We start from the raw sequence: 26,435 nt of genomic DNA on the forward strand, positions 1-26,435 counted from the left end.
CAGGTGGGCGGCCGCGGCGGGGACGCGGCGGAGCGGGACACGGGTCCCTGAGACTCCGGCTGTCACGCCCGCAGCCCCGCGGCGCCGGCACTCGGAGGCGCTTCCGCGTCCCAGGAGGAGCCGATCTTTTTCCTTCGGTCTCCGCCTCTTTGGCGGCAGGCGCACCTCGGTCGGGAGGACAGGTAACTTCCCTCCAAGGTCATTCTCCGGGCGGGGCGGCCTGGAGGTTTGCCAGCCGCCCAAGAGGTTGGCGGGGGCGGAGCGCGCGCGGCGCGGGGCTCTGGCGAGCCGGGCTGGACGGCGACCTCGGGGCTGCCCGGGAGCCTGCTGGCGTTATCCCGACCCGTTGGGTGGCCCCAGTTGCGGGGCACATCTGCCGGTGCTAGCGAGTATTCCTTGCTGCTCCCGGGCCCCGGAGGGTGCGTTTCCCCGGCACTTCGCCTTGGGGCGGGGACAGCTGGGTGCGCCTGAGCCGCGCCCGCGCTGGCGCCCGCAGGTGAACCCACCGCCCGCGCCCCTGCTGTCCTGGGCCGCGTGGTCGGCCGTCGCCATGGGAACGCCTGGTGCCCAGACGAAGCCTGGTCTGCGTGGGAACGGGAGGTGACGGGCATGGAGCCCCCTGTCTGATGATGCGAACCTACAAAAGCCTTACGAAAAGGAGACCCCCTCCCCCTCTTCTCATTTTTGGTTCTTCAGGCGTTGGCGTTAATCAGAGGAGTGGATGTGTTTACAAGATGTGAGTTGTATTCGTTCCACCTTTACCTTCTGAGGGCTTCTTGCACCTCATGGTGACAGGTGCGAAATCGAAGGCCAACATGAAGCCCGTGAAGAAAAAGAAAATCGAAGAACCTGAATTGGAGCCCCTGTGCTGCTGCGAGTACATAGATCGAAATGGGGAGAAGAACCACGTGGCTGCTTGTTTGTGTGATTGTCAGGATCTCGATGAAGGCTGTGATAGGTAAGAACAGAGACATTCCCAGTGCGGACCCAAGAGGTTTTGGAGAACCACTATGTGTATTTTCAGCCTTGCCATCCAGTGTTAGAGTTTGCTCTTGATTCAGTTGAACTAAGGATTTAAAATTAAGAGTTTTGTATTGGCAGTTGTGAGGATTTTATAAAAAGAAAAATGCTGTAGTGCACAGTTGTTCAGCTGTTTTCTGGAACGTTACCGTTTTTCGTTTAGAGAGAGATGATGAAGGAGTGAATAGACAGATGAAGGGGTAGTAGTGGCACGTTGAATGTATAGAGGACGAGCCAGCAGAATCTGTAAGTTTAAAACAGATATGTTCGAGAAAGTTCTTACATTCCTAGTAGTCTTTCATTAGACACTTCTTGCATGAGATTGGTCACACCAGGTCCCAAAGATCATTTTCCTGCTGCTGCTGCTGCCACCGCCAGCAGACATGTATCTATCTCCCCTTCATTGACTATTTTCAGAGGGAGCAAAAATACTTTTTTAATCAGATCATATTGGGCTTCTGTAGTCATTATCTTAGTGGTAGAAGTTATCCAGAAAGATATTTAATATTACTGAAAAAGTTCTGAATGAAACAGTAATAAACCGGTAATATAAATAAATATATATTTAAAAATTGTTCTGTAGAAAGCTTACTGTAGGAAAAATAGGGATGTTGGGAACTTGGTTTTTCCATGAATTACCTCCTGACACCTGGATACAGTGGTATGTGGCTTTAATCCCCGCTATTGAGGAGGCTGAGACAGGAGGACAGCAAGTTTGAGACCTGATTGGGTAATTTAATGAGACCTTGTCTCAAAAAATGGATGGGGTGAGGATGTAGTTTAGTAGTAGAGCTCCTGTGGCCAGGTTCATTCCCCGGTACTGTCAGGAAAGTCACTACACCTACAAATTGTTGATTTAGAATTTGATGCATTAATCTAGTCATGAGAAACATTCCCTGGGGACCACTGCAATCTTGTACCTACAAGACTCCTACAAACTGTTCATAACTCCTTTGTAATTCTTCCTTGACTATGTTTATAGTTTTCTTTTTTAACAAAAGGTATCCTTTTTTTACCCCCTTTTTGTTACAGTGTCTTAGTATGTACCTCAGACTGGCCTTGAATTCTGCATAGGCCAGGCTGAACTCCAACCCAGGCTGATCCTCTTGTCTCTGCCTCCCAAGTGCTGGGATTATAAGTGTAGGCATGCACCACCATGACCTTCTGGTATCTTTAAATGCAGGTCTTTTTTTTTTTTCCAGTCTTAGTCTAAAATTGTTACCGAGGAAATGGAGCACTTTATACTAATGCTGGAGAAATGATGCTCTCCATAACTGCAGTGTCAATACCACAGCTTTTCCATTAGCTTTGCTACCTTTTCCTCCCTCCCAGCCCTTGAAAGTGGGCTGGCCCATGATTCTCTCCTCTGCCATCTCCATACTCTGTTCCTCTGGAGAGGGCCTTCCAGTATCCCACTGTCACTGCTGTGCTGCATGATGCCTGTGTCGTTATCTCCCAGTCACTCCCAAATTCTAATCCTTCTGCTTTTAAAAGAAGATACCCCCTCCCCCAAAGAAAGAAGATTCCCATTCCAGAAGTGAAGGGAAATAATTCTTGACTGGATGTTCCACTTTCCAGACTCTGAGACGGTGCTGGGCTTTTCCTCTTCCACAGCCCACACTGCAGCTCTACTGGGCTGGAGTTAGACTCCTATCACTCTCCCTGGCTAATGTTGCATATCTGCTATCCCAGGGTGAGTGTCACCCCTCAGGGACTTGCCCTACAGCTCTACCAGGCCTTGTGTCAGCAGGGTCTCTGTTGACCAGTGTTCCCACAGTTCCCTTTGTGGGTCCATTCGGCATACATACCCTAGTGCCACTCTCCGTGGTAGCTCTGCCCCAGTGGCAGTTCTGTCTCAGCTTTGAAACTCTCTGGGGCATCCTTTGGAATCTAGACAGAGGTAGGCATTTCTCCACTGCTCTTATACCCCGTGTTCCTGCAGAATTAGCACTCTATGAATGTCACAGATAGTTTCTGCCAGTGCCTTTTGGAAGAGTGATCCTTGACATCTTGTAGTTGGACAGGCTGGAAACTTTTCAAATCTTTAGTTTCTCCTTCCCTTTAGATAATAAATTGTCTGTGTTCTCAGATTTTACTACAGTCTCCAACAGAATCCATCAGCACCTTGCACACTTTGTTCAGGATTTCTTCTACCATATACCCATGTTCTGCAAGACACTACAACATGAACACAACTCCGCCAAAATCTGTGCACCTTTCCACCCAGGATACCCATTCCTCCAGGCTCCAGCCATGCTGCTTTATGCTGAGGCCTAATCAGAATGGCTTCTGCAATCCATATTTCTACTGTGGTATGAATAGCAAAATCATCTAGTGATAGCAAAACTTTTAGAGCTTTCAGTGATGATAAACAGCTCACTGTAGCACACATGCCACAGGTTCACCGCCACAGGCTCTCCACCACTGTCTTAGGCAGTACCTGAGGGCTTTCTTTACAGCTCCTCCATGAGCGGTCACCAGATTTGCCCTTTATAGTCTCTTCACAGCAGTGAAGGCTATTTCTAGCTTGCACTTCAGAGCTTTTCCATCCTCTGCCCCTTCTTCCAAAGCTACTTCCATGTGTCCAGGTTTTTGTTATAGCTGCTTCCCAACTTGTTAGTACTAGTGTCTGCCTTAGTCTTCAGTTGCTATAATAAAAGACTTGAGATTGGGGAATTTATAAGTGAAAGACATTTATTGTTGTTGTAGGAGCCCGGGAAATCTGAGGTTGAGGTTCTAGCATGTACAGTGGATGGTGAAGGCCCCTCTCTGCTCGGTAGATGGAGCCCTTTCTGTGCCCTCACTTGGTGGGATGCGTGAGCGAGCTCCTATGGCCTCTTATCGGGTGCTAACCCCATTCACAAGGGCTCTGCTCTCGTGCACAACCTGAGCACCTCTGAATGGCCTCATCTGTTTTCCTCCACCTTTCTTCCTTTCTCATCCTCCTGTTTCTTGGTGGCAGCGTCTCACTGTGTTGCATTTTGGGTGACAAGGTTTCTCCGTGTTGCCAAGGCTCAATCTGAAGCATTTTCCTGTCTCGGCCCACTGAGTAGCTGGGACTACTGGCCCTGGCAGCACCATCCTTCAGTACTGATGTATGGGGATTGGGTTTTAACATACACATTTTGGGAGCAACATAGCCGTTCAGTCTGTAGCATAGCCGCCGTGTGCAAAAGAGTCAGCAGATGCGATTCTTTTCACCAGTTACTAGACTGACTAGTTTTTCCCTCCAGCATTCCTTATGCAGCGCCATGTCACTACACTGGTTTACCTCCTGGGCCCCCAGACAGGTTTTGTCCCATTTCCCTTCACTGTAGTGCCTCTCGCTACTCATACATGACCAGCAGTCATGGTCTAGCGCATCACATCTTTTTCACTAAGATCCTTCTGATGATTCCGTATAGAAATGTTCATCCTCAGAGTACTCACTGTTTGATCAAAAAATTCAGTGAATGATTTTTGCTCCTTCATACTTGATTCAGCATTTTTAAAATTCTCATGTTGTCTGCACAACTACAAAGTACACTGAATTTTTTTTTAAGTTCTTTGACTATGTATTTACATAGGTCTAAATGTTGTGTATGGGGAATATATATATATTTTTTTTTTCCTAAATATTATTTTTGTTCTCATTAAAAAATGATACCTGAATCCAAGAAGCTCATGTTTAGTAGTAAGGAGATAAAATGCTTAGCCTTTGGTCTGTTTTATTATTTATCCCTGTGTTTAGCATTCAGTGTTGTGCAGTTTTTAATTCAGTAAACCTATATGAAGTGCCTTCTCTTTTTTTTTTTTTGCTCTTTCTGAATAGATGGTTTACGTGTAAATCAGTACAGCCAGAGACTTGTGAAAGAATCATGGATACAATTTCTGATCGCCTCCGAATTCCTTGGCTTAGGGGAGCCAAAAAAATTAACATTAGCATCATCCCGCCACTCCTACTGCTGCCTGGCTTCCTGCATGTGGCGTCCTGGCATTTCCTCTTGGGGGTAGTGGTGTTGACCTCCCTTCCTGTGCTGGCACTGTGGTACTACTACCTCACTCACAGAAGGAAAGAACAGACTTTGTTTTTCCTGAGCCTTGGACTGTTCTCCCTGGGCTACATGTACTATGTGTTCCTGCGGGAAGTGGTCCCCAGAGGGCGCGTGGGGCCTTCACGGCTGACCGTTCTCACCTGCGGGTTATTTCTAATACTCTTCGCCTTGTACAGAGCCAAGAAGAATCCCGGCTACCTCAGCAGTCCAGCCAACGAGGCCACACCCCTGAGCAACAGCCAGATTGAATGCCTGAGCAGAGAAGGCCAGGAAAAGACCAAAGGGTTCCTCGCAGCAGATCCTTCGGGCAGTGTCAGCAGCCGTGCAGTGAAGGGTGACCTGAAGAGCTCCTCCAGGGTGCTGGCTGGGAGCCCCACCAAGGTCAAGGAGGACTGGTGCGCCAAGTGCCAGCTGGTGCGCCCAGCCCGGGCATGGCATTGCCGGATCTGTGGCATCTGTGTGAGGAGAATGGATCATCACTGTGTCTGGTATGTTGGGAAAATCTGGAGGCCTGGAAGGTGTAAATTCACGTACAACTCTAGCCATATTTGATCTGTATTTGTGCTGTCTTAAAATTTCTCTTCTTCCCAGCTTTACACCTTGTAGATATTTGTGGGCTGTTAGGATGTTCCCACTTAGTCATCGGTTTTTTGGATTTGACAAATTTAGTTCTTTCAGTCATTTCCTGAAGGAGGATAACAGAAGTTTTGGGTTTTTTTTTTTTTTTTAGTTTTTCTTTTTTAGTTTTTCTTTGAATAGCTCTCGTTTCTTCTAATAGAGTGGTATTTTTTTTTTTTTTTAAGTCATTATCAGTGTATTTCTCTGTGCTATTCCTTTTGAATGGATAGCTCTGGAAAGTGTTCCCTATTTTTAGGTGCCTCTTTTGTCCTCTTGGGAAACATCCTTAATCGTTTGTTGTTTGAGATAAGATTCACTAGGTAGTGCAGGCTGGCCTTGAGCTCACAGTGATCCTCCTGTCTCAGCCTCACAAGTGCTGGGGTTTCAGGCCTGTACCACCACGCCTGGATCTTAATCATTTTTGATGCTACTTGTAATTTCCACTGTTAGGGAGTTGAGTCACTACCAGTTAACTTTTTATGTGGTTATTTCAGAGAAATGAAGTTTTGCACTTCTGGCTGGCCAGTGACAAAAAAAAAGACACATAAAGCCCTTACGATACAAAGTATGACATTTAAAAATGATCTTGGAGCTTTACAGATTGACTAAAGTAAGGATGATTATTCAGACACGAACACTGTAAGCTCATGTGTGTAGCATCGTTGCTCTTAAGGCAGTTGTGGGTAGTGAATTATGCTTCTTGGGTATGTAGATACCCCCCTTCAGGAGCGACCTGGGACAGGGCTTGTGAGCGACTGTGAGGTTCCACCTCTTCATCTCCATCCTTGAGTCCCATGTGTGCCCACCCATTTACAAATGCTGGCTTGAGGGCCTTGTAGCCTCTCCTAAAGGAAACCTCTGCTTATGGCAGAGGTGCCAGGATTTGAGAGAACCCTTGGACAGCTTGTGCCACGGATGGCCACGGCACAGGACTGTTTGTACTGGAGTAGTAGCCTATGTATTTTCAAGTTATTCTTCACATCATGGTTCATGGTTCTAATTTCTTTGAGTCCCATATCACTGTCTTATATACTTAACATGTATTTTCCTATACTCTATAATATACTCAGATTTATCATTTCTTCAGTTTTCGTAAGTCTGGTATATATTTTCTTTAGCATGGGGGTGATGACAGAAAGAACCAAGTATTACTAATAGGAAGAGAGGCTGCAAATGTAGCTTGGTGGAGGAATGCTTGACTGGCATGCTCAGATCCTGTATTTAATCCCCAGCACACAAACACAAATATAAATATCACACACACACACACACATACACACACACACACGTAGATGGGGGGGGGTGGGGATGATTTGTTAGCCAGGTGATGTCTTAATCATCTTGTCCTCAACTAAATGATAAGGATTTCACTGTGTAGAGAGCAGCAGATACAAGATCGTTTCTCTTGGTGGATAAATTGTTAATTCCTTAAAGTTGAACAAAATAAGTGAATTTACTTTTTAATAACAATTTCATAGCACAGTATTCCTGTTTTAAAAGCTTTGTTCATTGTGTAAGTTATATTAAGATGTTTAAAGATGTGCATGCTTCCCCCTCCCCCCCATTCTCTTTTGAGGATAAATAGCTGCGTTGGAGAATCAAACCATCAAGCATTTATACTTGCTCTTCTGATCTTCTTGCTCACTTCGGTGTACGGAATAACACTCACCCTGGATACTATCTGTAGAGATAGAAGTGTCTTCACAGCTCTCTTCTATTGTCCTGGAGTTTATTCAGATTACAGGTGAGTTGTGGATCCCACAATCAGGAAGCCCAGCAAAGTAATCAAGGTGGCTTGTGATAGGGGCTCTAAGTTAGGCAGGCCTTCAGTGCTATGATTATGTGCATTTTTCTAGGGTGATAAGAAAAAATCATTGCCTGATACGAAACGAGGCCTCTGTACTTAACAAGCAGACCCAGGTTCATCAGGGAGAATTGGTGATTTCCAGAGTCAGATGACCACTTGTGTGTGCAAGGTAGCACCGTGGCCCTTTGAGAAGTGCTTACCATCTTTGTAACCTTTCTTTTCTTACCTGTTATGTTTTTTCCTGTTCTACTTTTTTTATAACTATCACACTGATTACTGTGCTATCTAGGTCAAATTTTCTAAGCACTGATCAGTGGGGGCCCATTCATATACTGAGAAGATCTCCAAGCAATTACAAAAGCTGGGGTTCTTTGGGAGATGGCCTGGCTGCCCCCACCTATGACAGCCCCCTGCCCCAGCCCTGTCCATAAGGGCACATAGTCATTGCACAATTGTGTTGGCAATGTCAAGGACACACAGCACTTCCCTACACCAAGGATTCATGTCACCTTTGTATGGTGAGGTTACTGGGTGTAACCGTCTCTGAGGTGTCATTCAGCTTTACAAATGGATTTATTTTGAACTACCTTCATTTAGTATTTGAGTGAATATAATGAAATGGCAGGTGTTACACAGCTGATCCTTCTTACTGTGTCATTTGTAGCCTGATAGGAACTTTCCTGCCCTCTGGGACTCTGGGTTTTGGTAGCTGGTTTGAAATGTTATGGTTTCCTCTAGAACAAAGTAGCTAGAAGGCTGTCTCCTGGAGGAAGTCCCTGTCAGCTTTCTGTTCGTAGCACTGGCCTGGAAAATGAAGGCGCCCAAAACTTTAAAGCTGTTCCTAGGTCTTGCCATGAGCTTTCTTGGGAACTTTTATAGCTATCATCTCAGGGCAACTTTGTGTTCTCCCGAGTTAGGTCCAATTAGGAATTACTCATTTAGCAAATATGTTCAGTGCCATTATATCAAGTGTAGTGCTGGTTGTGTGGAGGATACAAAGTGTAAACACCAGCCCTTGCTGTTCTATAGCATATTATAAAAAGAGGCATCAACAAAAAAATAGCCTGTTGATTCTCATATGTTAGATTTATTGTGGTTATTGGTGTTTTGGGGATAAAGAATCCTCCAGTTTAGAAGATAGAGAAGATATGTAAGTCTTTAGTAATAAGTAGGAAGTGAACTGGTGTGGTGGCACACCCTTGCAGTCCTAGCCCTCTGTGAGGCTGAGGCAGGACAATCACAGGTTGTAGCCCAGTGTGGGCAACCTAGTACTTAGTGAGATCGTGTCTCCAACAATAGGAAAGAACAAGGGATACAGCTTAGTGAAGGCTCTGGGTTTAAAGCTTAGTACTAAACAAGTATAACATCTGTGTGTGGTGACAGCTTTGTGAATGGTGAAGGTGGCAGCAGTCCTGACTGGTCTTCTTCCCCTTCCCAGCTCGGCTCTGTCCTTCACCTGTGTGTGGTACTCTGTGATCATTACTGTGGGGATGGCCTACATCTTCTTGATCCAGCTGATAAACATCAGCTACAATGTGACCGAGAGGGAAGTGCAGCAGGCCCTTCGGCAGAAGACTGGGCGCCGGCTCCTCTGGGGGCTCATCGTGGACACGGGCCAGTACAACAGGGGCTTCCTGCGGAACTGGCACCAGTTCTCCACCCTGGGCGCATGTGCAGTCCCCCACCCTGCCGAGGACATCGTCTGAAGTGCCTTCTGCAGCCTCGCCTCCTTTCCACTTCCGTATCCACACAGAATGTCCATTGTTGTCTCCAGCTTCTTAAAGGCATTCAGGGCCATGCTTAGGTTGGGAGATTAGACTGGACAGAATTAATTTTTCTGACTTCACAACTGAAGGGTTTTTGTACTGAAGCAGTCAAAGTAGAGCCATTTCTTTCCAGTCACCTTATTAATAGATTGAGTCAGGAGAAGTGGAAAAGGATGTGGATTACTAAAGCACAGATGGGTAGGAGCAATGCTTGTTCACTAGTAGGAAGAGTTTTAGATTAGGATTGTTTCTAGGCCCGCTCTGAATTACTAATAGCCATGTGACCCTTAGTTGAGTCACTTTCTGAAGTCTCAGGTTCCTCTGTTATGTGGGGTACTGTTGCCTGCCCTGGCCACCTCAACCAGTGTGAGGGTCACGTGAGGGAGCAGGCATTTGGAAAGCACTACCAAGCAACAGAAGCACCCCAGGTGTAAAGTATTACTGGACTTTAATCCTAACACCCAGAAAAAAATGTTTGTGCGTCCAAATATCGAAGCCAGATTTATCAGGGTCATTAGATTTCAAACATATACTATACTGTGTAGTGCAGCAATGCAGGGTTCTCCTTAAGAATTAGATGCTAACTACTCTTACAGGGTAGGAGACTAGTGACTGAAGCTAGTTGTCTGGCCCTGAAAGGACGGTTGCGGTGGCGAAGATCCTTGTTTTCAGTGTAGTACCTAGTGCTCGTGAGTTTAGGTGATGGGTCTTTCTTTTCTTTCTCTGTGTTCTTCTGGATGTACTGAACTGACTCTGTTAGGCATTCATGCTTTTCCTCTTTCCGTGCTTCACTTTACTTGGTAAGGTGCTGGCGCACTGTGGTGGCGGCTGCAAGAGGAGCAGACACTCCTCTGAGAACACTTCGCCCTCTCCTGGGTAGGGAGGCTGGTTAATATCAAGGGCTTGATTTTTTTGTTCATATAATTCAAATGCTGTCAGTTTATAGCACTAAATTGCAAAAAATCAGTCTTGTGGCATTCACATTATTCTGGCATGAACTTTCCTAGAGGTGGTGATTGACACCTTCCCATTGCACTCGCACATTGCTTCTCATTCACCTTCCTTACATAAAAGCGTCTCACCAGGAGAGACGGAACAGGGAGTGTGTGATTTCCAGATTAATGGATTGGTATTCTTCCCTTGTTTTTTCCCAAAGAACAAATTGTTACTTTAATCATATTTCAAAACTGAAAATATATAAAGGATTACATATTTATATAGAATGGCTTATTCTGCCAAAGAATTAAGATGGAGATTTAGATGGGGGAAAGAAATTACCATCATGAACTGTTTGGTTTTATACATGCACTGCTCTACAATCCCAAAGATAATTGATGAATCCTTCAGTTTTCTGTGGCTTGTCCCTTACTCCAGAGAAAATATTGCAAACGTTTTCTGTCATTCTGTGCTTGCTGCTTTAGTGATGGATTCACGTGTTGGGAGGAGACATTGCTGCTTCCTGCTCCTCTGCTCTCTAGCTCTACAGACATCATCCCTAGTCTCTCCACTAAGTGGGGCTGTGCTTAGCAGAGTTGTCACATTTTTATTCAGGCTTGTCATTGCTCGCCCCAGAGATGAACTGTTCAACAAATGACAGGCTCTGTGCTCTGCTGGGATGGGGCGAGCACGGACCCTGGGGATGGCAGCAGAGGCCGCAGTTTCGGCAGGCATGCCCTCTCCTTGGCCCAGATTCAGATACTCCCTTCAAGTTGGTCCAGATATCGCCAATTTGTCTGTGTAGATTTTTAGATAAGAGAAATGGTAACACTGTCAAAGCATATGTACGCAGAAATAGGTAGTTTCTTGAATGCCAGCTATATAGCCAACTCTGATTTCTAGCAACTGATAATAAAAATTCAGAAACATTAGAGTAGTCAATAATTGCAGCTTGCCAAATCTTTTAGCAGCAATCCACATGTGATGAAGAGAACAGCTGAAGCCACTGGAGAGAATTAGAAAGGTTCACCATCTTTGGAACAACTCCCCCAACCCGTTTGCCTGGGCGGGAGCTCTCTACTTACTATTCTGACCAACCGGAATTATGCTTATTTTAAGTTCCTTGAGAACTCACTATTGGCACCTCACAGAAGAAAGCTTAGATTTGGAAGGTTCTGGGTTTTGAGGACTAAAAGCCTTCTGAAGTGTTTGGGCCAAAACAACCAAAAAAAAAGGGGGGGGGGCTATGTATGCATTTTTGTAGGCTCTGCCAAATGCTTGGTCTAGGTCCCAGCCTTTTAAGCCTTTTTATGATCTAGAGCTTTTTAAGGAATTGTGTGATAGTGCTTGGCTCTCGCCAGAAGGCAGAAGAATTTTCAGTGGAATCTTTGAACAGACAAGGCCTGTGAATCAACTGTCCCCTCTGAGTGAACTGGTGATGGTGGCACTGAGTTTCCCTGCCATCTCTTGGCCATAGATCAAGCCCCTCCCCTCAGTGTGATCCACACAAGCTGGTTCCTTTTTCCTGGGCCACAGCCTCAGCCTGTGTACGGATGCAGTGCATGTGGAGCTTAGGAAGTTACCTGTCTTACATTCTTACCACTCATGTTACCATCATGCCATTATGTGCTGTTCGGGGAGGAAGAATGCGTCCATTTGAAAGATTTGGGGGAGTAGGGGGAGGACAGTTAAAGATCAGGATTGGAAGAAAGAAGAAAAATCTTTTAATATTTAAAAGTCTTGGGATGTCCATAAAAGCCTTCTGGTTCTAGCAGGGTGCTCTTGAAGTGAGCAGACCACTAACAATGCCTTTTTCTCCAGTTACTCTGATTGTTGCTAAATTAGAGCCTTAAGTGTGTTTTCAGGACAATGTGCTGCTTATTTCACTTCCGCCACATGTGTGTTTGTGTTTAGGATATTGCAGATCTTTGTTCTCCAAGTTGTGTTTTCCTTTGGTGAATGAAATGATTGTTGTCTTCCATTGTACCATCTGCCCAGAAGAAAGACTGCTATAAACTTTCTCTTATGCAATAGTCCTTGGTACTTCTAATATTTTTAGCAAAAGAAAATTTCTATATTAGAACCTTTCACTGCCAGAAAACACAGTGCCAGTCCGATTCTATGGAATACTGAGCATCTGCTTCACAGACTTACTTCCTTTGGGTAGGGTGTTAGCTTTTTATTATCAAGTTGAACTAATAGAAACAAAATTAAAACATCTAAAAGCACAGTTTTAACTGGGATGTTTAAAAATTAATGCTTTGTGAGATTTGAAGGTCTCCTTAAGTTGGTTTATATGACTTAACTTCATTTTAGCCATATTTTGGTAAGCTGGATTTTAAAAAGGAGAATTTCTCAAATAAGCAATGGATGATAAAAGACTTTTGCTTGAGGCACCTGTTGGGAATCTAGTTTTCTCAGTAGCAATTTGACAAGTGTGCCATTTTATATCATACAGCAGAGGCAAGACTGGTGCAGATGAAAGCGATGCTAAACTTAAGAATAAACTGTATGTTCCTGTGGATATTTGCTGTGATTAATACAAACTTTCTACAGAATCAGCTAATGTAATCCTGCTGCTAATGCATACTTAACCATACTTCAGCAGGCACTGAGCATTGCTAACGCTGTAGTGTTAGCAGCAGGCCAAAGACTTCGTGGTTAATGGAGACAGATTTCTCACTCTCTTCTTTTTTGGTGTCAGGAATTGAACTCAGGACCTTGTGCTTGCCAGGCAGGCGCTATACCACTGAGCTGTATCTCTGGCCCTGGAGACAGATTTCTTAGAGGCTGCTGTGACTGTTGGCCTCATGATTTATTAGTACTCTAGCCTTCCTGACAGCAACTTTCACCTCTAGAAATTTCTATTTAGAAGTCAAAGCTTTAAAACCAGACCTAGGCACTTCTAATTACTGATGTAACTAAAACTGTGTTCCTTCAGGTGGAGCCACTGACAAGATACCACAGAGCTGGAGAGTGCCCCTTGTGCCCTCAAGCTCGGGGTGATTTGGTGGTTTCAGTTGTCAAGACTTAATTATTAAATATTAAATTCAGTATTTAATGTAACTGCCCTGACAACAGTAGAGTTTTTTCAGAGCTTATCTGGAAGCTGTGGGCTAGACATTTTGCACTGTTTTTATACTTGTATTCATATTCTCTTATCACCTCAGACAGACACAAAGCCTTTTAAGTGGAGATTTTACAAATTACTGCCATTTGTGTAAAATAATGTCCTGTGACCAAGTTATTCAAATGGAAAATAAAGTGCTTTCTTTATGGAAGATGGTTGGTGTTTCTTGGTCTTTGTGTTCTTTCACTTAAGAAAATCCTGCATTATCACTGTCCTGCCTCTGACTGCCTTTTGTCCCCATCCTGTAGACTTGGTGCTGGCCCTGAGATGTTTTTCCTGATGGTTATTTCTTCCCGGTTTTTGGGTCAGGGTACTGCTTATTTGGACGTTGTGTTAGCTCAAAGCCCTTCTTTATGACTGTCCAACAAAAGAGAGCATCAAAATTATTTTCCTTATATCTTTTTAGAATGTGTAGAAGTAGATAAGTGTAGCTGGGCCAATCAGAATGGACTGCCAAAGACCCTTGAAGTGAGACAAAAACAAAGCTTAAGTAAAACTTCAGTTTTATGGGGTTTGTTTGTTAATTAGTTTTGGTACTCACAATTGAACTTGTGACCTCACGCTTGCCAGGGAGGTGTGTGCCACTGAGTTAGATCCCTGGCCTGACAGGGTTTATTTAAGACGGTGACATAATTATTTAAGGAATTCACTTAACCTTATCTGTAGAACTGGCATTAATTCTGGTGCTTGGTTTTTAGGAGCTAATATCAGCCAGTATTCTGTAACTACGCTGAAGTTAAGTATAAACAGTAGTTAAGAAGATGGAAAGAGATTCAGTATGAATTACTTTTACTCCCATTTTCTTTAGTGACCATTAGTCTTAAAAACACTTGAATTCTTAGATCACAGCTATATAATCAAAGGAAAATATATATAGAGAAGATTATTGGAGAAGTAACATTCAATTTGGGTGTTTTATATTTCATTGCATATCTTCTGTGAAAAAAAGGTGTAAGTCATTTGTTGGTAGTGGAAAAAAGGCAGCCTTTTAGGAAATAAGAGGCAGGAACAGTCTTTATTTGAAAAACTGCAGTTTTATTTTGCCAATTGAAATCTCTAACCTAACAAATAGTTACTTCTAGGCTGCCAGGGTCTTTCTTTACTGTTTTCATTTCTGGACTTGAATGTGTTACAATAAACATGCTTTTCATAATGAAAAACATTTTTCCTAGTAGGTTATTCTCCCAAGACAATTCACAGAAGAGCATTTTATCAGTGTTTATAGCACCTTAAATATTAAAACCTTTCAGTTTAAGATAAATATTTCAACATTGAAATCAAACTGGGAGACAAATCAAGTGGATTATTTAGAAGTTGTAACCTACCAAGTATTTTAATGAATGCTGGATTGTCCTTGGTAGAGTTACTAGCTTTTGGGATTTCCTTTACATGCACTATCTTTGGTGCCCCAGTTTGAAATCAGGATAAGCTACCACCCTCCGCAGTGGCTCTAGAGTAGCTTTTGATACATGGTTTGTCATCAGCAGTGGCCTGCAGGGACTGGCTCTGGTAAGGGGCTTGACGCTGAGGCCTCTCAAGCCCCCTACCAGAAACTCAGGCGGGCAATCACTTGTCCTTTTTAAAGTTTACTATGCTAAAAACATACAAGATACGTGTGGGTGGTAGTGCTCTACACTGTTCCTGTGGATGACCACATGTGAAAAGTGAGTGCGACAGTGACCCAAGCAAGGTCAAGGAAGTACAAATGACCCAAATAATCCCTATTGCCCAGCAAGTAGCTCAAAATAAACCACCTACAAACATGTGTGCAGGTAGCAGGGATAATGCATCCCCCAGCCCATCGCGATCCCCACCCCAAGCATTGCACTGGTCTGTGCTCACAAGTGAAGTCCAAGGATCTGTGGCTGTCCTAGCAGTGGTCACAATGGTGCCAGCATCTGGAAGTCTGGAAGAATTTCCGCTACCCTTCTGCGGAGCTGCTCTCGCCTTTCTTCTTTTACTCTTTCCTCCTTCATCAATTTTACAAACTTTGTCCACGTCTGAAATGCAATCCTGAGCATCTTCCTTTAAGAAAGAAGAAGGGAGGGGAAAAAAGTGAAATACTAAGGACAAGTTGATTTTCCAGCTTAAGTAATTAAAAATGTTACTGAAATTCTGTGAATAAAACAAAGGGCCTGGAAAACACACCTGGGTTTTGGAGAGTGAAAAATGCTATGAAGAAACTAATGAGAGGTGACGATAGGGACATTTCCATCAGTGGTCAGTGGAGTCAGGGCCTCCAGTGTCCTTGATAGTTTATGACACTCCTTGGCTGACCTGATCTCAACCTGTACATTGTGCCCCAACCAGGGCAAGTGATATTGGCAAAGGTGTGGTTAGCCACAGCCCTCAGGGCAAAAGGCAGCAGAAAAAGGCATGGAACCGCTGGCATCAAGGACATGTATGTGCAAAGCCTGCTGGGAACCTCACGGCAACGAGTCTGAAATTTCAGTTGAGAAAAAGTACTCTACCATCCAATCATAAAAGCATGGTGCCGGAGGGGCATTTGGAGCCAAGCATTTGTGGTCACAGGGCAGCACAGTGGCCTTGGACAATCTGTCAGAGCCTAGGGCAGGGACCAGCAGGAATATCAGGGGGAGCCCAACAGACTTGCCTAAGGTGGCAGTCAAACTAAATCATACAGAGGGAAGGCACAGTGGGAGAGAGAAGCACCCTGTCTCAGATGAGCAGCTGTAGGCTTCTTAAGGCCAGGATGTTCATGTTGAAGAAATAAAGGCTTTCCAGGAAGAGGGCATGACTCGAGCAAAGCGACAGGAGCAAGAGTAGCACAGCACATGTGAGGATCTACAAGTGGAGTGAGATCCTGAAAAGCACAGAGCAGGTAGAAGTATATTTTCACAACTGGAGGCAGTGGTGGGATTTGCTCTGGAATGCATCTCAGTCCTCATTTTTATAGCTGTTGGTTGTTTCATGTTTCAGATACTGTTGATTTTTGTGGGTAAAAGTCTTGGGAAAAAAAAAAAGGTTCCAAGGAGTGGAACTGCTTCACTGATTTGTGTTTGCCCATTCACCCCACTATTTACAGCTTCCTGAATTTCTCTTTAGAACCCACTCCCAGTCTTTGACGCTGCCTCCACCTCCACCTCTTTCTTACCTGCTGTTCATCATCCTACTATACCCATTTTCCTGACTTCTGCATTCTAGTTCCTACTGCTCTATCCACTGACAGTCTCTGCCCCAGCCCAGCGGGTAGGGCATGTTCACGATGGACTGCATCAAGGCAGGCTAATCGGGCTCATCAGAGCTGGCTGACTTGATAGAGCAGGTGTGTGAGTGCCCTGCAGCAGAAGTGAGCCTTGTCAGTCTGAGGAGAGTAGGGGCCAGTGGGGCAGAACAGGGCGGGCAGGAGCAAACTGAGAAGAGGTGAAGGCACAGAATTCACTGCTCTTAGCCAGCCACTGGCTATAATTTTATTTCTTGATTGTGTGAATTCTTATAGTCTCCTAACTTCACACCCTGTATAGGAACACTGTCTTACTATTACACTTCATAGTTACCAATGATAACTAGGAAAATGGGGTTGATACACTCAAGAGAGTGTTTGGGAGCCAGAAGACCTGGGAGGGCGAGAGGGAGCCCATTTGTTACCTGTACACCCTGCACAATTCACCTGCGTGTCTGCAGCTTGTTTCCCTGCCTGGAAATGAGAATCATGAGTTGGTCCCCATGCCCAGGTTGCACTGTGACCAAATAAGAGGCAGTATGAAAAGCTCAAATGAAGCTCAATCTCTCTGTTCGGGGCTCACAAGCAGAAAGCAAGGGCAGGCAAAAAGGATGTTTAATACTACACTAAACTAAAACAGTATTAGCTGTTCCTTTGAGCCAGGCGCTGTGTCAAGTACATTAGCATGTTGCCCTTCTAGTCTTCACAACAACCCCCTAAGACAAGTTCTGTGGCTATCCTAACTTATCAGAGGGACCTCAAAAGGCTGCGTGCCCAGCTGTGCCCAGGCCTTGCCTCCAAGTCTTAAAGGCAAGTCCTTTAAGACTCTTCATTCAAAGGCAAGTCCTCCGAATATCCTGACTTTCTGCATATTCATTTTAAATTAGACAAAATTATAATCAACTTGTTTATCTGTTCCCAACCCACTGATTTCCAGTGTCTGCAAATGAAACAAGGACAATCACTTTTTACTAGGAGTGGGAATCATAGTGTACCAAGAAAGAAAACAATTATATAGAGCAGAGATGCATGTGTGTGCATGCACGCATACGAAAACCAAGCAATGGAAAAGGACTCTGAAGAGTGAGAACGGGGTGCCTGTACCTGTCGCAATAGCCTTCACGCCTCACAGGCCAGGGGAGCCACCAAAAGTGCTCACCACACTGAGTTCATAAGGAATAACACCAAATCACCAAAAAAGAGACAGGATTATTTGTTTACTCTCAAAGGGAAGTGTATAATGGCATTCAAAATATTTCTGTCCAAAATGATTAAAATTAGAAAACAAAAACTTTATTTATATGGATCACTTTATTTCTCCCAAGACATTGGATTTAATAAGATATAACTATATTTTAAATACTAATACAGTATGCATATATATGTATAATTAAAATTGAATCAAAATTGAATTAATAGTACTGAAGGCTGCATACTTGGGAAAAGCAAAAGCAGCACAGGGAAGGGCTGCTGCCCAAGTCAGGAGAGCAGTCTGCCTGCAGGAAGGGCCCGTGCTCAGGAAGAAGCCCTTCCAGCCCTGAAGTTCCACTGCTTGACTTCAGCCAGGGGTGCATGGCTGCCTACTTTTTAATAATTCATTTAAACTGTATTTGTAGGATGTACTTTATGTGAAATTTCACAATGAATAATCTTTTAAAAAGCTGAACAAAAAATAAAACTATATGATTAATAAAATGACTGCATTCCCTTAGGTTTGTTTCATGAACTTTACACTCCCCTTGCCAGTGCCTGTGAGGGGGTGTGTGACTCCCCCTCCTTCTCATTTTAAGCACAGGGACGCTGGGGTGTTACTGTCTTGCCCCTACCACATCATCAGTGCCAAGCCAGGGCTCCCACTCTGCCTGGTGTCTCCCGGGCCGCACTCACCAAGGCCCTTCCACCTCATCTTTTCAGGTGCAGCCCAGGGGTAGCATCCACTGCAGAGCAATGGTGATGCCAGGGAATCTGTGAGTTCTCGAGGAAGGAGACCTCACCTGTCATGATGGCCCACCGCAACCTCGTGCTTGCTCTGAGAGGCAGTCTTTGCTTCTCTGACCAGGAGAAACCAGGTCCTGAAAATCTTCTTCAGAAGGAAATGCACACAGAGCTCTCTTGCTTCTTCCTCCAGATCAGTAACGTACTGGGAGGAGGACAGCAACAGAAATGAGACAAATACTGTCGGCAGACAGAGTGAATCAACAGTACAAACGAGAACTGAAACATGCAAAACCGAATCAAAGGACATTCATGGCATAAAGAGAAAGGATAACATGGCCACCAGGGAAATGGATGTGATGGATTATAAAAATGACAGAAATGGAGGAGCAAAAAGAGGTGTAAGATTGAGGTGGCATGTTTCTTTTTTCTTTCTTTTTTCTTTGTATTTTAGGGAAGGATGTACAGAGTGTTCAGGGCTTCACTACTAGATCAGACTTGTAGTGATCCACCTGTTTATGGCCTCCCAAAAGCTGGGATTACAGGCGGGCACCTCCACACCCAGTCTCAATTACCATCTCCGTGCGCCCCAGGGGCGGGGCTGCCATGGCAGGCCTTGGGATTGAACCCCTGGCCCCTGCGCCTGCTTGCAGGTGCTTTAATCTGCTGAGCTATTTGGCTAGCCCAAGGTGGCAAGTTTCTAATGAAATCACTAAGCAGTATACTAAGATAACCAGGAAGTGAGTACAAAATTAAAAGTTGATATCATGATATATTACAGTTTATATATACATACAGTTATGTAAAAAAAGGACACATGCCTAAGCTTTTGACATTTTCAAATTGGGTTTAATACTCTATATTGTTGTTGAAAAAAATATAAATGACCACGGGCATTCGGGAGTCCAGTTCATTTTCTTGTGGAAGATTTTAAGAGAGATGCATATGATGTGCTCTCCCTGTGGCCCTACCTGTCGCCAGCTCCGAATGACTTTCCTAAGCAATCGCTGGGAATAACATTTATCAGCCTGAGCCGTCTTCATCACCAAACTTTCCTGACTACACTGGAACCAGCTCAGCAGACATTTCCTCTGCAGAGCCAAAGAATGATGTTTTTCTGCCATCTATGCATAAAAAAAATGAGAAGAAAATATTCTCTAAATTTTAAAGCTTTTAAAACACGTCAAAAAAACAAAAACAAAAACAGGCCAGCTTGCCAAACAATACCTAAATATCACATTTAGGTAGTTATTAGAGAATAGCCTTAAGGTGTATACAGTTCTGTATCCTAAAAATGTTGACCATAGGCCCTGCTATGTCATTATGTAGAGGTTCCAGAGTGAAGCCACAGACGGCCTTTCGGGGGACTCCCTGAAGAACACGGTGACTGGCTGGTTATGGAAATGAAATCAACAACCTCCGAAGCTATCACTTCCATTCCACTGAGTTTTACAGTGGGTACCTGGTGACATTCTTGGTTTCCTGTCCTGGAAGTTGGATAACAGCTGCATAACAGCCCTTTGTTTATTATGTGCTTAACCACTGTCTAACGGAGGAAATGCCAATAATTTCAATTAGTTTTGTAGAATGAACTGTCACCAGCGTTGAAATTAAGATAATATCAATAAACCACAAAACCATTGGAACATGAATAATTTAATGTCTTACCAACTTAAAAGGCTCATAGTCTCAGTCTAGCAAAATATATAATTCTGAGTTCACAGACTTTAAAAAGTGACCATTATATTTTTTGAAGAGAAAAGAGAACAGGAAACTTCTCTGCAGACAATGATGTTTCCCTAGGTCTCATCTAGTCATCCAACATTGTGTAAACAACTGATCCAAGGACACTTCTTAGAAGTCATGCTTACTGGCCAAAATGACCATTGCAAGGGGACTCCATGGAACATACCAGCCTGAAAGCCAAAAGGCAAGATAGCATTTCATCTATTTTGGACTTCTTCATTATTTACCTGATTACCCTGATCTATGAACTAGATAAATTTGTTAGGGAAATTTCAGAAGTCTAAATGGTGGAGTAGTAGTACTCTCTATAGTAGAATTATACACCAGTACGCTCTATAGTGGGATTTCACAGTGCCTCCTTCCTTCTTCAGTGACCTTGAGTTTGGCCCTGTGATTTGCTTTGCTCAATTAAATATGGCTGGACACTGGAGGTTTTTAATGGGTTCATAGAATTTGTATGCCTTTCAGTTGCCAGGTGAGACGCATACCCTAAGTACCTGGTGGTGAGGCGTGGTGAGACAACAGAACCTAATTCACAACTGCCCTACATATATCTGAGAAATAAATACTTGAGCCACGTGTGGTAGTGCATGCCTGCAAACCCAGCACTTAGGAGGCTGAGGCAGGAGGGTTACTGTGAGTTCCGAGCCACCCTGGGCTCCATAGTGAGTTCAAGGCCAGCCTGAACTACACAGTGGGACCCCTGTCTCAACAACAACCAAAAGTAAACAAACAAATAACAGAAAAACGTGATATATTCAAATACTGAAGCTGTACTTGAGTCTGCTGCTATTTAGGATTGGGTTGTTATGCAAATTTATCACAGCAGAAACCTGACTAATCTACCCTGTGAATTTTTCTGCTTTTAAAGCACTGTTAAAATTGAAAAAAGCCTCTATCTGACTTGGTATCTCTAGTTAAAAATTTATTCTAGCTTTTTCCAACCTGTTAAATAATAACACTTTAATTACTTGATTTTAAATTACTTTTTAAAAATTTATTTGGCATAGGATCTCGCTATGCAGTTCAGATTCAGTGATTCTCTTGTCTCAGTCTCCCCAGCACTGGGATTACAGGCATGCACCACCACATCCAGTTTGGGCTAGTATGGTAGGTTCAGGGTTCCAGGCTAGCATGTGGTACTGGGGATCAAACCAGGGTCCTTGCGCTTGCCAGTCAGGCACTTAGACCGCTGAGCTATCTCCCCAGACCTGCCCTATTTATTTATTTTCAAATCATAAAATATATAGTTTAATTACACTTTTAAAAAAAAAAAAAAAAAAAAAAAAGTACTAAGGAAACATGTAACAGTCTTTAGAAGACCAAATCTAAACTCTTCCAAAACAAAAGAAATATACACTTCAAATCACTTATCGTTATGGATTTTAAATCACAAAACTTTCCTCAATGCCTAAATATTCATGCTATTTGGAGAAGACCATTTTCTAATTTTGGGGGTGCTAACAGTGTGGCACTGTACCTGTGTGTTTTGTCTGCTTTGCTGTCTTAATTTCTTCCAAGGCTCCAGACCTTTTTTCCTTAGCAAGATCTTTTTATATTGTTCTTTGGCTGCTGCTTCCAGCTCTTTGTTCCTCTGAATTCTTTTCTGTTTCTCTAATTCTTTCTGAAAAAATAATGAAGTAAAAATGCCATGATTGTGAAACTAATGAATTTCAACTGAACAAAAAGCTAATAAACTTAATTTGAACATATAACCACTACACCATGTACTGATCATAATAGAGTTCTGGAACATTCAAAAAACTAAACAAAACAAAAATAATTTTGCTAAGAGGGTCAAGAGAAGGTTATGAGCCCTACAAGAATCAGGGTTCTACGCATTTTTGGCACATCCTCTGATTTATTTAGTATTGATCACAGAAATCATTTCTCCCCACTAAAAGTAAAATATCTAGTCAGAAGAACAACCATGAGTTTCTCTTCCTTATTATGGAAAACTCAGCAATGCAGTCCCCTTACTTAAATTATGAGACAGATTTATATACAAATAAAAGTTCAAATGTAAAGATACACTATTCAAAGGTTGGGGGAATATTCTTATTGAGTTCTTTTTTATGTGATGAATAGTGAATTCAAAGGGATGTTAAAATTATTCGATCTTCACAAAACAGGCTTCCCTCCACGGAGAAACAGAAAGATTAATGACCCCTGTTGATGCACTAAGGAAAGACACCCCATGTCCCTCTCACAAGAAACCTGCCCCAAAGGGTGTGTCTGAGAAAGATGACAGAAAAATTTACTTTCAATAAAAATAGCCTATAATAAAGGCAGAATAAAAAAAGGGTGAATGGTAGCAAGTGACATATACTAGGCAAAACAGGAGCAAAAGCAAAGATTGTAGACTGTTTTCACAATGGTCCTCTCTATTTATCCTCTTTGGAGTATAAATATAAAATCACTTAAGTCTCTTTTTTTTACTTCCCATAAGAAAAAGGCAGTGGTAAAATCTGGTGGACTTCATAAGCTACTTAACTTGCCTGGGCCTGTGGAAACGGAAAACCATTTAAAAAGGAGGATGTGGGGACATCCATTTCCATTATGAAAAGGAGAATCACTCTAAACTTTCAATGCAAAAATCTCACTTTTACACAAGTTCCTGAAAATGAAATGTCCACATTCTAAAAGCAGTAAGCCAGACAAGCCTTATGATTTTTATTCCAGGCACTCGACATATGAGGTGAACAGAATGGCCAGAAATCAAAACGTTTATAGCAGGTTTTCCCAGGAGCGATAAGAGGAAGCCGAAGGTTAAGTGAGAAAGAAAACAGGAAATGGAGTGGTGGCACATCCTCTGAAAGGTCCGGCAGCAGGTGCACCTTGCAGGCAGAGAGTGAATCCAGGCACAGCCCTTTGGAGGTGCCCTGAGGCTCGCTGTCAGATGACGCACCTGCACACACAGGACAAGGTCCATCCTTGCAGAAGCCTAACTCTGTGCTTGGTGTTCTAGGCAACAAGAGGAAGACCATTTTCAAAGAGATTATGGAGAAAAAAAAAATACTTTTTAAGGTCTGTGTTACCATGGAAAACATAAAAGAAAAACATTTAATAAGAGATCTGCTTAAGTCAAACTTTTATATCTTTATATCTGGTCCTTATCCATTCTCCTCTCAGTCCATTAGAAAGTGCTCCTTTTGCAGAACACCATTGGACAAGGTCACAAATGATCTCCATGTTACAAAATCAAAGAGTATCCTACTTTAAATAGGGCTCAGTAGCATTCTGGCAGATTAATCACCACTGTTCTCCTATCCGACGCTCCTGTTTCTTCCTGCCTCAGGAGCCTCTCATCCTCTAAATAACTACTCACATACTCAAGTGTGTGGCTGGGGACACTCTCTCTACTCACTTTTCCCAGCCACTTCCAGAGCACAGAAAGCACTGACATGTGTGGACTTCCAGACTCCCTATGACAATCTTGACACCCCAGCTTGTATGTCCAGCTTGACATGCTCGTGTGGATATCAAACAGACACATTAACACATGATGGACTTGCATGGGCCTCCTCCACATCCAACAGCTAAAATATCACCTCCTCAAAGTTTTCCCAGTGAACCTTCCCAATTTTGCTTTTCCCATTACTCCTCTCTCCTTACTTTTTTGGTTGTTCATTTGTTTCCTGTTTTCCTACACTAACACAGAAGACTTCTGAGGGCAGAGCTGTTGTGTCCTCTTCTTGGCTTGTTCTAAGGCCTAAACAATGACTAGCACATAGCAGACATTCTACAGATGTTTGCTCAATGAGCAAATATGATTGTTAAGCACAGAAGACATCAAGTCTTGCTGATCTTCCCTGATAAAATTACCTTTCAACCACAAATGTCTATCAAAAGAAAGCATATTTGTAGTCACAAAAGTCACAGTCTGATAAGTTCTATCAGAAAATAAATATGTGATAAAAATAGAGCAATGGGACATGAAAAGGAAGTTAAGATTTTATTTTTAAGAACTCAAGGAGTGAAACCTGATTGGTTCCCTTACTGCCACACCTGATATGGTCTCCCTTAAGGGTCACAGGGATGCTGAGCCACAGTTATGCCTTGCCTTTGTGCCATCTTCTGGAAATAGAGCACAAATCTGTCATAAGCTTATTGCTAAAGAATTCTTCCAGTTCCTTTGTCTCAAAATTGCTATCACAGGACCCTACACACACATAACTCGGCTTATATTTTCTACCAGAGAAATACATGTGATTGCCTCTGACACTTTCTCCATCATACCAATGGTAGAACTGTTCATCTATATAATTATAGAATGTAGTAGTTTTGTTGGCTAATTTGCCTATGAACTCAACAAGCAAAAGAACTGCCCAACTAGATTTCCACCAAACACACCTAGCTACATGCAACTGACTCAGAGAAGTGACAGCAGGCACTGGTTTAGAAGTGCCATTATCTTTGTGATGTCCACAGGAATAACACTGATATGGCCTTAAAGGTGTTTAGCAAGATCAGCATCCACCAGTACAAGAAGTAAGGAACTGCCTGTGCAGAACCCGATGCCTCAGAAGGAACACAATCACATGGTAAACTGGGCAAAGAAGCACACTGTGTAGAGCACCTCTGCAGAGAAGGAAAAGAAGGCAACTGCCATGTGCATTGTAGATCTAGAGCTCCTCTCAAAGAAGGTCATTAGCAAGCCAGCTTATAAATGCATTGATCTCAATTAGATAGAATAACTAACTAAACAGAAACCAGTTTATGTACCAAATTTTTTTCTCTATTGCTATGGACTGAAGTTCCTGAAAAGGAAAGGTTTGGCCTTGGTATACCAAAAAACGTAAAACAATCTCTTTGACCAGGAATGTATTTTTCATCATTCTTGGTCAAAGAGTTGTTGAGCATAGGAAATTTGACTCAGATAACGAAAGAGCTGGGCAGAGAGCAAATTCATGTCCTTCTGATGGACTGGTAAGAGAAATGAAGCCATTTCCAAATCTGAAGAGACAGGCACATTCGGGGAGACATGGAACCGCATACATGAGGCAGAAGCCAACAGAAACTGTGAGAGCCAGTAAGACATTCAAACTAGAAATTTTGGTGAATTACTGGAAGCTTAGGGTATAGTGGGTGAGAAAAATGAAGCTCTTGGAGGCCACAGTTAGGAGGTGACTCCCACACTTCTGGAGGCTTTTCCTCTAGGAACAGCACTAGTGTTTCAGGGAGAGGGTTGGGGAGAAGAATCTGGAGACAGCTTGGGCCTCTGTGCTGGCTACAAAAGAAGAACAGCAGCAACTGTAAAATGTGTGCAGACTACACTCCTTAGGATGCAGGAGGCTCCGTCTACACAGTATGTCTGGGAGCATGGGGCAACAGCACTGCACGGGCACTGGCACTCAAGGAACTTGGCCCAAACAAGACTGCCCTTTATCACCTGAAGAGCAGGGAAGGGCTTTACAGTTATAGAGTGAGGTAGTAGTGGACAACTACTGCCCCTAAAAGAAGAGGCTACAGAAAAAAGTACTGCCACTAGAGGAGGAACAGAAATTCTTGTGAGTGGCCTAAGCCATGCATGATGAAGACAAAAACTTAATTCAAAGTGAGACAGCCCTCCCTTACCCATCCACTGCCACCACACTTACACAAATCTCTAGCAATAGCAGTGGATTACATCTAGGAAAACCATAAGGGGGAGGGGTCTCTTCAGGAAGCAGCACAATGGGAAGATACCTCCCTCAGGGGAAAAAAAAAAAAAAAAAAAAAAAAAAAAAAAAACAAAAAGAAAAAGAGATGATTAAAAAAAGTCAGTAGAGGAAATTGAAGTCTTTGGTGTCCATAGCAACAACAAACCTTAACTGTGGTTACCACGGTAACAATAAACTTTAAACATAGCATAATTCCTGGCTAGATTAACACAAATCTCCACACCAAAGGCCTCTTTACCTCAATTTCTATTGTCCTAATAAAAATATCTGGCTTTCAAAAAAAATTACATGACACACCAAAAGACAAAAAATAAACGTAGTTTGAAAATGGAAGGCAATCATCAAAATCAGGTACAGACATGGCAGACATAATGGAACTATCAGGAAGAGAATTTGAAATAACTATGACAATAATGTTAGGTGCTCTAATGGAAAGAGGAGGTATCATTCTATATCATATAAGTAATTTTAGCACAGCATGAAGACTATAACATTTAAAATTACAATGCTAGAAATGGGATTTCAATGGGCTTATCATTAGATAAAACAACTGAAGAATCCAGTAACATGGAAATAGGAAAATGAAAATTACACAA

At 43.1% G+C, this 26,435-nt stretch overlaps 2 protein-coding genes across 8 annotated transcripts in view; one reads left to right on the forward strand and one right to left on the reverse strand.

Annotated features, from left to right (window-relative positions):
- The first annotated feature begins 6 nt into the window (after nucleotides 1-6).
- Zdhhc23 (zinc finger DHHC-type containing 23) lies at nucleotides 7-13,444 on the forward strand. Of its 3 annotated transcripts, none has more exons than XM_023717612.1 (5): nucleotides 7-182; nucleotides 697-958; nucleotides 4,832-5,542; nucleotides 7,249-7,416; nucleotides 13,123-13,444. In XM_023717612.1, exons 2-5 carry the CDS (start codon nucleotides 786-788, stop codon nucleotides 13,133-13,135), a joined length of 1,065 nt encoding a protein of 354 aa, XP_023573380.1. In that variant the 5' UTR covers nucleotides 7-182; nucleotides 697-785; the 3' UTR covers nucleotides 13,136-13,444. The 3 variants fall into 3 exon arrangements, with proteins under 3 accessions (XP_023573380.1, XP_004633366.1, XP_023573379.1); XM_004633309.2 differs by lacking the exon at nucleotides 13,123-13,444 and adding an exon at nucleotides 8,918-11,415; XM_023717611.1 differs by lacking the exon at nucleotides 13,123-13,444 and adding an exon at nucleotides 8,918-11,415 and having other exon boundaries at nucleotides 7,258-7,416.
- Ccdc191 (coiled-coil domain containing 191) overlaps nucleotides 7,446-26,435 on the reverse strand; it is a 109,132-nt gene continuing 90,142 nt past the window's right edge. For 2 of the 5 annotated variants that reach the window (XM_004633355.2, XM_023717610.1), the window contains 4 exons: nucleotides 21,657-21,800; nucleotides 19,402-19,554; nucleotides 18,490-18,635; nucleotides 15,089-15,336 (listed from right to left, as the gene is read on the reverse strand). In XM_004633355.2, coding sequence (XP_004633412.1) covers nucleotides 15,192-15,336; nucleotides 18,490-18,635; nucleotides 19,402-19,554; nucleotides 21,657-21,800 — 588 coding nt within the window. In that variant the 3' untranslated portion in view covers nucleotides 15,089-15,191. Of the gene's footprint in view, nucleotides 7,525-14,339; nucleotides 15,337-18,489; nucleotides 18,636-19,401; nucleotides 19,555-21,656; nucleotides 21,801-26,435 lie in introns of those variants that run through there. The other 3 variants (XM_023717607.1, XM_023717608.1, XM_023717609.1) reach the window with 3 other exon arrangements.

The sequence above is a fragment of the Octodon degus genome, unplaced genomic scaffold, assembly GCF_000260255.1.
Source record: "Octodon degus isolate 3935 unplaced genomic scaffold, OctDeg1.0 scaffold00053, whole genome shotgun sequence".
In the NCBI taxonomy this organism is placed as follows: domain Eukaryota; kingdom Metazoa; phylum Chordata; class Mammalia; order Rodentia; family Octodontidae; genus Octodon; species Octodon degus.

Excerpts from the sequence above, each read along its gene's own strand:
- Zdhhc23 (XM_004633309.2), top strand. The coding sequence starts at position 786 with ATGGTGACAGGTGCGAAATCGAAGGCCAACATGAAGCCCGTGAAGAAA. Across the intron at positions 5,543-7,248 it reads ATGGATCATCACTGTGTCTG|GATAAATAGCTGCGTTGGAG; the intron begins GTATGTTGGGAA and ends TTCTCTTTTGAG. Across the intron at positions 7,417-8,917 it reads GGAGTTTATTCAGATTACAG|CTCGGCTCTGTCCTTCACCT; the intron begins GTGAGTTGTGGA and ends TCCCCTTCCCAG.